This window comes from Melanostigma gelatinosum, assembly GCF_949748355.1.
Source record: "Melanostigma gelatinosum genome assembly, chromosome: 2".
Classification (NCBI taxonomy): domain Eukaryota; kingdom Metazoa; phylum Chordata; class Actinopteri; order Perciformes; family Zoarcidae; genus Melanostigma; species Melanostigma gelatinosum.
The window spans coordinates 18,112,123-18,123,125 of NC_136635.1; the positions used below are offsets into that span (position 1 = coordinate 18,112,123).

At 42.1% G+C, this 11,003-nt stretch overlaps 1 protein-coding gene across 1 annotated transcript; it reads right to left on the minus strand.

Moving 5' to 3' along the window:
* Window positions 1-1,770: 1,770 nt before the first annotated feature.
* pros1 (protein S) lies at window positions 1,771-9,522 on the minus strand. Its single transcript, XM_079295379.1, has 14 exons — window positions 9,369-9,522; window positions 8,711-8,868; window positions 8,355-8,379; window positions 8,167-8,247; window positions 7,908-8,030; window positions 7,587-7,712; window positions 6,252-6,380; window positions 5,938-6,175; window positions 5,463-5,649; window positions 5,152-5,313; window positions 4,808-4,976; window positions 3,785-3,921; window positions 3,451-3,679; window positions 1,771-2,456 (listed from the first exon to the last, which is right to left on the minus strand). The coding sequence occupies exons 1-14, from the start codon at window positions 9,445-9,447 to the stop codon at window positions 2,269-2,271; spliced, it is 2,031 nt and encodes a 676-aa protein (XP_079151505.1). The 5' UTR covers window positions 9,448-9,522; the 3' UTR covers window positions 1,771-2,268.
* Window positions 9,523-11,003: the final 1,481 nt, after the last annotated feature.

Here is an 11,003-nt window from a genome sequence, read left to right on the forward strand (position 1 = left end):
CCTCCTCCTTCTGCGTGCGTGTGCGTGTAGATGTGTGTGTGCGTGTAATGACGCCGTTTCCTGTCTTCATGAGTTTTGTATCTTCTCCTCAAACTCTCCGAGGGATTGTAGAATGAACAGTAAAGCAGCTTAAACATGGCCCCAGTAAGGAAAAACAAAAAATAATAATTATATATATACTGTATATGTTTCAGTTGGTTAAGTTCACTTTAATTAGTTCATGTGTTGCTGGGAAGACGGTTAAATCAACTTACATATAGATCAAATTAAAATGTGCTACAGATGAAACTACCCAACAGTAAGTAAAGTCACCATTAAAATACTGCCTGCACATTACTGCTAATCTAACAATACATATGCAATAAATCTCTGCAAGGCACCGTTTTGCATAATGCATATAATGTGTATGTGTTCCTTGGCTCTTTGGAGTGGTTTTGAATGTTGGTCGTATCACTTATTTAATTAAGTCCTAAGTAAAGGATCTGAGATCTTCCTCTACTTTAATGGGGCGATCAGAGAAGTCACAGTTTAAAAACCCTTCAGGGCAGTTTATTTTAGACTTCTTTTTCCAAGTAATTTTTCTTTCAGTTTTGTTTTCTCTGAATCTCTCCTACGTCTTTACAATTCAGCCCATATCAGTCCTCTGCTGATTTCCCCATTTCTGTCTTGGACCATTATTGACTTGACATGATTAGACCTGTGTGTCACGTGTTGAACTATGTTTTTATCATGCAGGGTGTTAGAATGAAATCCTCATCACACACTGCGAAATCCAGATGAAACCCCCCAAAAGAGTAGTAATCAGAATGTGTGTAATGTACCTGACAGGTTGTAGCATTACATTGTTTAAAATTGTCTTTATATTACTGTTGAACAAAAAAAAAGCATTTTTCAGGTTATATTGATGTATTGCATTTTTAAATATGGACCCAGAGTCTAACATTGAATGATTTAAGAACAGCACTATTGATTAAATGAAGGGTATTATAAACAAATATGTTGTATTTACCCCTCAAGCAAGTATTGCAGTGATCTCCCAAAAATTCAAACTTTTACAATATATTACTGTAGTATCATTGTGATTTTGACAACCTAGTTTAATGGAGTGATTGTGGCAGAGTGGAGCATGACGGTGCAGAACCATGTTTCCTTTCGTCACTGCAGAAAAGAAGGAGGAATCACTTGATGTTAAACAACAACACAACCGGGTCACACTGTTTTGAAAATGACTGCTATACGAGTTTGCTGTGTCACCAAGGACTGAGGAAAGATGGATTGGCCACACACTGGCTGTGACAAGAGGGCAGATAGATGCACTGATGCAAGTTTTGTTGAAATTCAACACTATCAGGTTGCTTTGACCACATTTTATTAAAACAAACAACTACATTTAAGTATTATATTAAAGATGGCTTGTTTTATATACATGGTGAATTCTGAACACGGATCCAACCAGGAAAAGCCTTTTGGCTGAGAAGTGTAAAACAGCTGGAGACAACCAATGTTGGGTTGTGGGAACAATCAAATGATAAACCATGTTTCTAACCGTTAGGCTCCTAAACCAGCTCAGGAAGGCAGACCTCCAATTCGGGATGCTAATTCAACCAAAAAAAAATGCAACAGAGTTGGATGGAAAGCCTGGAGGCTTGAGCTTCCTCCTCTGTGGTTTTCACCACAATTGCTAGTTGTCTCCAAGACGTTTGCCTCCCAAGAAACCACAATTGAAGGGAAGGTAGACACAGTACCGTGAGTCAACAACAGGGGAAAAGATGCAGGTGGTCTCAAAGCCTGGTCAACAGAGACCATTTGTTTATTTTTCTACACAAACATAACCACCTCTTTTCAACACATGGTATGTGTGCTACAGAGCTCAGCTCTTTTTCAAACATTTCTTGGAAAGCATTTAATTCATTGCAACAAACTGCTACAACTACGTCATCCAGCCATCGAGCTTCTGCTCGCTCACTGGCAAGCCAGCTTCTGTTGTGCCTCACTAAAGAAAATACTCAAAAAAAAATAACGCTGCCTGGACAGGAACAATAATACTGTATGGATGAAAAGCATAATACAGAGCTTACAATGAACCCGTCGGAGAAAGTCGACAAAAATGTCTACAATCGTCTACCTCTGTCTCCTCTTCTTGTCACTTCTTTCTCGTCCCCTCCTCCCTCCCATCTTCTAAGTCTCTCTTTCCAAAATATCCCAAGATGTGGCCGCAGTGGGATGCTGCCTAGTGTGCTGGGCTTTTCAATGTGATGTTACTCAAGGTCACTTTCTGTGCGGGTGCGTTGCCTCAGGGTGACGCTCAGGGGCAGACACAGGGGGACAAGAATGGGACTTAATACTGTTATGTTTGCTGAGAGCGTTATCGAAGTCCAGCTGCTGGCCGTTGATAGCGATGTCCATGCAGCCGTGGTAAAAGGCCGTCACAGGGGTGGCAGGTAACGGGACATCGTCTGAAAGAGAGACAGTCAGGGAAAATGACGATAATGAAATTGTGGTAAATATAGCCCCTTTACTACTAAGGTTGTAACATGCTGCACAATAAATAAATAAAACAAAATAAACACATTAACATGTAAAAGGGAGGCGAAAACTGAATGAATGTACTTTAGTTTTCGGCAAAACAACCACGAGAGACTGACTTTGCTGAACTCATTAAGTCATACAATCCGCATGTTTGTTCGGAGGGAGCAAAGGTAACTCATACATTGTTTTAGCCGAGCCACCAGGGATTACAATATCGGTCTGTCGGTTGTTCCATCACTTTGGTCCAGACTGAAATATCTCAACAACCGTTGGATGGTTTACGATGCGATTTATTTTGTCTCCTGATGATTTTGGTGATCCTCTGGCTTTTATCTAGCTCCACCCTGAAGGTGACATTTGAATTTAAGGGAAATATCTTCACAACCATTGCCATGAAATCTGGTACAGACAAGTCATGTCCCCCTCAAGATGAATTGTCATCACTCTGATCCCTTAACTTTCAATATATCGCCATCATCTGGTCAAAAATGTAAATTGTGTCCATGAATGAAGACATTAACTAACACCCTAAACTAAGATGTGAAAATGGTCAACATTATACCTGCTCAACGTCAGCAAGATAGCATTGTCACTGTGACTATGACAGCATGCTGACATTAGCATTTAGCTCAAAGCACCATTATGCCTCAGTACACTCACAGAGCCGCTGGCGAGAGTGGCCTACAGTTACGATGTGACAGCACAATCAAGGGAAGATTACAATTAGCTTTGCTTTGAACTTCTTCTCCAGAATGAGAACATTTCTGAGAAAGCTTTCTTATAAATAGATGAGGTCTGAAATGATTTTAGGCAGGAAGCCACATTGGCCATTCAATGGTGACCGTATACAGCTCATAAATACTGCTCATAGTTACCTTCAAAAGAGTGGCTTTTGTACTTTTCCTTAAAAGATAAACGAACCTGGTATCCCACCAATGTATGTACTGATGGGGTTCTGCATAGTGCTGTTGAGGTGCTCCAGTGCCTCCTGCAGGGCATCAGCCTTCATGTAGGTAACAGTGGAGGAGTTAGCTGAGACTTGGATTTCTGAGGGAGTCACATTCAGCTGCACTGTCAGCCGGTCAGGGTAACACAACATCAGTGAGTCCAGCTTTGCCACGGAGACGCCGTCCAGGAACACTTGCAAGTTCTGGAGCATGGAGGTCAATAACAACACAGAGTTTAATCGCGTGTGCTTGGGAAGACATGCAGAGATACACGTGTTTATTTCCAACTGCAGTGTGGATGAACTCACAGCATCTCCGTCTCCCTGCATTACCACAGCAATGGACAGGGGGACTGTGTTGTGGTGGACAAGAGCAAAGAGGACACCTGTGCTGCTGGACGGACGTATGTTCATCTTTATATCGACATTCCAACTCCCAGAATCACCTACGTTACACACAAACACATTTATTTAGGAAGGTTGTCCATTTCCATTTTTTTTACCAAATTTGAAGGATCTCATATTTCTCCGTCTACTCAACACTTAAGAACTTTGAATATTCAAAATCACATATTTCAAATGGGTTACCACTGCCTCGATCGGTTATTTAGTTTGTGTTAAAGCCACACGATACCACAAACTAAGCGATCAAGGCAGCTGTATGCGGTAGGCCAGCGGCTCTGTCCTGCGAGGTAAAACGTTTGGATTCTGTTGGCCTTGAAGAGAGCATTACATTCAACTCATACTATTTTGTTAGGTGAGCCTTTTCAGGTGGCTTAAATGCGTGTTGATGCTGTTCCCCTCCACAGAAGTATATTATATTGCTCCCATGCCGGGTACTCCTGTCTGTTTCTCCAAACTTGGGGCATGCCGCCATCTACAGTAGGTAATACCCTGCTTGTGTATAAGTACCTCATACAAACCCAATTTAAAAAATACCAACCATCCCTTTCAGAAAGTCTGTGTTCCTAAAGCCCTGACAGGTATTGTCATGATATGGAATATGTGGTACATACACAGGTGTAACAGCTTCAGTAGAACCTACCATATATGTCTCGTAAGACCTGAGCTGGTCTTACCACAAATAGTAGGTATTGGTTCGAAACCCACTAACTTGGGCCTGTCTGTATGGAATTCTATGCTCCCTTTGTTCACACGTTTCTCTGGGGTGCTGACCCTAACCCCCCCCCCCCCAAAAAAATGCTAGTTTAGTAAAGCTATCATTAAACATGGCACCAAGCTCAAAACTACATTTGGTCCTGCAACACTGTGCTGTGACCAGAGGACAAACTTTCCCAAAGGAATTAATAAAGTACAACTTAACTTACTCACTGTAGTCAATGTTGAAGTGTGCCAGTCCTGCCCCAGTGAAGAAAGACCCTCGTTCCACATTCAAAAAGCAATGTTTACTCTTCATCTCCTGGATGACCTCCTTTACCCCAGATGCTCCCTGATTCATGAGGTTCCAGCCCCGAATGCAGCCATCAAGTCGAGGGTTGATCTAATGGATCGATGGATACACACACTGAGCAAAAACAACACTGGCTTGGAGCCGGTCCAATGTAAATCCCGATACATTCATTTCACAACGTTGTGAAGGGGATTTCATTAGACGTGGCTACGGGTCGAAAAAGTACGATTCATTGTGTGTGCGTGCTTTCAGACCACCTGCTTACAGGTTTGATGACGTCAGTCCGGTTGGGCAGACCAGCGATGTAGACCTTGGTCTCCAGTTTGCCGTTAACTGAAGTAAAGAGACTCTCAGGGCTGTTGATGCTCATCACAGCTTCCTTACTGATCTTCACACTGATGCTGCTCTCCAGTTCATCCACAGAGATCTGCGTGTTTCACGTAGAGCACACAGTTATGCACAGCCCGCCTTTCATCAATTCGGTTTATGTATTAGCATTCGGCTATCACTATGTTAACCATAGGGGAAGATGTTGATTATGTGGAGGGGATTACTGGACTTTAAAGTCATTCTTACCACATGCCACTGTCCATCATTGATGGCTTTTCCTCCGCTGGTGACCTTGAACGTGTGCTGGTTTTTAAACTGGACTTCAATGCGACCGCCTCTTAGCCCCAACATGAACCACGAGCCCTGCGAGGACTCTGCGTACAGCACAACTCCCTCTGGGTCAAATGTACGGAAGTCAAACTCCGCTGCAAACCTAACAAACAGAAAGACAGAGATTAGTTTACACAGTATACCAACTGTAGTTATGTACGAATGTAACTGCAAATCGATTTCTAGAGGTCTGGAACTTGATGGAGATGGAGCTTTAAGCTGTATTGATTGATACTCATCTACTCCCATCTTGGAAGTTACCAAAAAATATACATTTTTATGCTTTGACTCATTGTTATTTTGCACTAAATGCAGTAAAAGCCATAAAAAAACACTTATGATCCTTTAATAAAATAAGTACACTATAGGTGTGTTCGCGATAGATCCTCACTTTGTGTTCTCCGGCAGACGGAAGAGCAGATAGATGACATAGCCTCCGAACTGCTCTCCCAGGTAAAGCATCTCAGGGTGTGTGTGGTCATACAGTTCCACACAAACAGGGATTCTTTCACAGTAACGCTCTTCCTTCGCCAAATACAGACCCTGACGACCATCACAGTGGCACCCGTAGCTGCCCACAGTGTTCATACACGTCCCTTCGCACACATTCAACTCACACTCATCTATATCTGCAAAGACAGGAAAAGAAAGAATTACAGCAGTGATCTTTGGTTCAATGTCTATGGCAGCTTTTTTAAGTCTCACCGTTGCAGGTCTTGGAAATTGAGTTATAATTGAAACCCAGGGGACACTGGCACTCGTGCATGCCCGGCATGTTGACACATTTAGCCGGTTCTTGACAGATACTGGGATACATCCGGCATTCATCGATATCTGGAAAACAGTAAATAAAAGAGTGGAAATGTGAAGCTGGTCTTGATTAAAAAAATTTATTTGCAAATATAAACTATATGGTGTTGATTGCAAGTGTAGTTTTGGATAAAATTTATAAATGTGACCGAAACCACAATCACTTCCATTCCATGCTTTTAGACACCATTAGTTTGTAAAAGTTACATTTAGAAAAATTTGAAATGCAGCTGCAAGCAGAGCCTATTTTGAAAACCTCTCCATGGTGAGAGTTCATGAGAGTCATGCTCTCATGAGATATGTTACTGTAAAATTAAACCTAGCAAACAAGCAATAAGCTGTGAACAGAATACAGTTGAGGTTAAACCAGCAACTCTCAGGTCTCATGCCAGTCTCCTTCAATGTGGTGCAGAAACAAGATGTTGGTGAAGAAAATGACCCACGAACCAGTTTGATGATCTAATTGCTTAAATCATTTAGAAAGCAAAGAGAGAGAAAAAACATTCACTGGTTCAAGTTTCGCAACTCTGTTTTTATATTGTTTGGCCAACAAAATGAGCAATTTGACAATATATTCTAGGGTCATATCTCAATAGTTACTGACATTTTATGGACAAATATATGATTCCATTTAAAAAATATTAAGTATGGGCTCCTAAATATCCCGGCCAATAAAAAAAAAGGGGGAAAAGCAAATTTACCAAACTGAGTCATTCCATGTTTGTGAAGACTTTGTACTGAACAAGCCTTAACACACTGAAGATAAACAATGAGTGAACTTCCCACGAATAGAAATATGCGTAAATGAGACAACAGTCATCTACAAACTGTAAGCAAGTTCTAACAGCTCAGACATGTGAGACTGGTGGACCATATTTTTAGATGTTAAAAACTTTTCATATTGTGTTACATAAGAGGTCACCTCAGGTCAGCTTTAGAAATAACAAAAGGTTCAGGCCCTGAGCACAACAGCTGGACAGCAGAGAGTTTGCTATGGAGTGTGTGTTCCACAGCCCATATGAGAAAATAAAAAGAAACAATACACAAACATGTGTTTGCTCAGCTGCTTAGTAGCACTATATGTCCCTCTTCCATATTTATAATACACATAAAGTACATGAAAACTGTACATTTCTGTCCTTTGATGAAACTGAAATCAAACTTGAAATGATTCATAACATTACTGCAGTTTAGCTGCACAAATTGCTGTTGAAATGAATGGAGTCTTACCAACGCAGTTGACTTTGTCATTGGTGAAGTAGCCTTCTTCACACGTGCAATAGAAAGTACCGGGTAAGTTGTAACATTGCTGGTTACATCCCGCAGGGAATTCCGGATCTGAACACTCATCGATGTCTGCCCAGACAACACATTACACAACAACATTTATCAGCGGCCAGTTCAATCATTTCCAAAGGTTCAATGAATCCGTTTTAAGTTGAATTCTGAGCCTAATTTTAAGAACAAAATTTCGACACAGAATGTTTGACATGCCTGTTTTAAAAGTTGCACGAAAATATTTAAAATCCCAAATGACGTATCAGAACCTACCCTCGTCACAGCGCGGCCCCTTCCAGCCGGGTTTACACTCACACGTGAAGGAGGCCTGTCCGTCCACGCAGCGCTTTGAACCCTCCTTGTAGCATGGCGGCGGTGTGCACTGGTTACTGATCTCTGCCGTGCAACAAACAGTTTCAGACACACACACATATGACCTTAATGAGAGCCTTGACATAAGCATTTCATTAACCTTTATCAGCATTCCAGACTTCATGACATTAAAATGCATTTATAATCAGAAGGCCCTCACCCTTCACACAGGTGCGAAGATCTGACGGGATGGGATCTGAGTTTTGATTGTTAATGCCGACACGGTGTGAACCCAGACAAACTGCAACACAGAGTTTTCTTTGTCAGAACAGACCAGTAAAGGCAAAACAGAACTGATATTGAAACATGGCAAACAAACAAGAGACACACTACATTCTGCAAACTTACCAACATATTTGGGGTAGAAGTATTCCTGGAAAAAAAAGATTGAAAGTTCACATTTGACAATAAAGACAGGAAGACAAAGCTGTGCTCTGAATAACTGCTGTTTGAAACAGAAACGTCCATATAGTAATACAATAATACAAATGCATGTATGTTTAATTTTTTCTATATTATACTAAAGGAAAACGAAAGGTGCAAAGGAAAAATGGAATATGTCTATAGGTTTTGGACTGTTGGAACACAGAGTGGCTCTTTTTTGCCATCTGTCGCTTGGATTTTCTTTCACCGCTCAATCCATCTCTGAATGTACTTCTTCCTTCTCGTCCCCTCGGATCAGTTGGTTGCTGCTCTTCTCTTACCGTCTCTGGCTGGTTCTCAAAGATCTCCCTGGCCTCCTCCTTGTTGCACAGCTCCTCGATGCACTCCCTCTCCATGTTGCCCTTCTTGCCCTCCTCAAACAGAGAGTTGGCTCTCCTGTGCCTGCTCAGGAACTGGGAGGCTGTGCTCTGGCTCAGGACTAAAGAGAGAGAAATAGATACAAAACGCACACAGTGTGCAGCAAACGTTGTATTGTTTTATCAGTGTTGTTTTCTAACACAACAATCAGGACCAACCAAACCAGTAACGTGGCAGTGATACTCTCACATGTGTGATTAATACAATACAGCTACATTATAACAACACATGACTGATCCCAGCAGGAATCCAAGTCCTCCTGACAGATGGCTGATGCCTGCATGGACAAAGTGGACAATTGAATTACTCTTCTGTGAATTGGGGGAAAAAAGGTCATTGCGAAACAGTTATTTCCCAGAAATTACTCCTGGTTGTTGTAACAAGCAGGTCATGTTGTCCATGACCCCCCCCCCCCACACTTCATTGTTTTTGTCTGTTTGCTTAAAAAAAAGATTGTAAGAGTCCTGAACTGGCACTGGCAGGAAACAGACGAACTGTTCCGAATTCCAAAATGCAAACCGCAAAAAAACAAAAACAAAAAAAAAACACGTCCATACTTACATCGATAAGCATCGACGAGCGTCACGAGGAATACGAGACAAGCCACGGATTCCCCGAGCGCCCGTTTCTTTCTCCACATAGTCGGGCCGTTCTTCCTGCTAGGCCACGGTTTGGCTGCGAGTAAAGACTGGCGGAGCGCACGAAACACTTTATTCTTTCCCGAAAGTGTTTTCGTAGAGAGAGAGAGAGAGAGAGAGAGAGAGAGAGAGAGAGAGAGAGAGAGAGAGAGAGAGAGAGAGAGAGAGAGAGAGAGAGAGAGAGAGAGAGAGAGAGAGAGAGAGAGAGGGAGAGGTGGGTGGTGAGTGGAGGAGCCACCAGGGGAGCAGAAACACGGGGGTATGAGCGGAGGGAGCGCTGCTACGCACTCACCCTCACACACGGTCATTGTTTACTTACACGCACGCTGCTGCTTTTGAGTGGCATCGCCCGAAACTCACAGCACTCAGTAAAAGGGACAGAAAAGAAAGGAACATGACATTCATTCAAAGCTTGTTCGGGGGAAATGTAGATGTTTCACTGTGACTGAAAAAGCCAATGGTTCCACAGTGTGAAATCGCCTGACATTATTTAGAAGGCATTTGTAGAAAATCGATTGCAGATGTCAGACGTTTCACGGAAAGATAAGCACAGTTGGAAGTAATAACAATGATCAAAGCTCCCTTCCATTTGTCCCGATAAGCCATACCAGGAACATGCAAAGTCATTTAAATAATAGCCTCCTTGTGCTTTCCCTGCCATGACATGTCAAAATGTATGCTGTAAAAGTAGAGTTCTAGAATAATTGATTCATAAAAGGCAAAACTTGGACACAAACAATGGACACAGAGACAAATGTATCTGCACCACAGCTAAAGCCAAAGACAATGTCTTAACTAGTTGAAACAAAGTGAAGCTCCTGATATGACCAACAGTCTCAGGAGATTACACAGTGGGACCCAGACGCAGATGGATTGAGAGGAGGCAGCAGGAAAAGTTCAATGATTTATTGACTCTCTTACAGCCTGAGAGTCCAAGGGAGGTCAGCTAGCAGGAAGCAGGGGGGCAGATAGCAGGTGAATACAAAACTCAGGGAAAAGTGAACACTACAAAACAAAACAACAAGGAAAAGCAGGCAGTGACTCGAAGCACAAGGTACAAAGACCAACTAATGAAACAAGCGTGAACAAACAAACAAAAGGGTGCCAACGAGGGACAGGTGAAATTAAGCAGGCAGGGGCAGCCAATCACAGCGGTCAGGAAAACACACAAAGGCAGGATTAAAACAAGATATGACACATGAGGTGCAGGAAACACTATATAAGCATGTATGAAACAAGCCAAAAGCCAGAAAACGAAATCCTCTGAATACAAGAGTGAAACAAAGAGAGACAAAGAAACACAGGCAACCCTAAAAATCACAATGCCATCGTCTTTAAAGGCACAACTCAGTCCTGACAACAAGTCCGAGGGCATCTGGACACAGAGCCAGACTGTGACCATGACTCTATACTCAGTGCAGTTGAAAGGCAGACTGCACTGGATTTTAAAAAAAAAGACACAGACACCACATTTTCATTAATATTGGTTTCATTTAGTTATTCAGGGGAAAAAAACACATCACATTTTCACCATTCATTCAACTGTTTTATGTACACA

Bases quoted from the DNA above. Each gene is read 5' to 3' on its own strand.
- pros1 (XM_079295379.1), bottom strand. From the start codon at position 9,447: ATGTGGAGAAAGAAACGGGCGCTCGGGGAATCCGTGGCTTGTCTCGTA. The intron at 6,176-6,251 runs GTGAGACTTAAA...CTGTCTTTGCAG, and splicing joins AATTTCCAAGACCTGCAACG to ATATAGATGAGTGTGAGTTG. The intron at 5,650-5,937 runs GTGAGGATCTAT...TCTGTTTGTTAG, and splicing joins CGTCTGCCGGAGAACACAAA to GTTTGCAGCGGAGTTTGACT.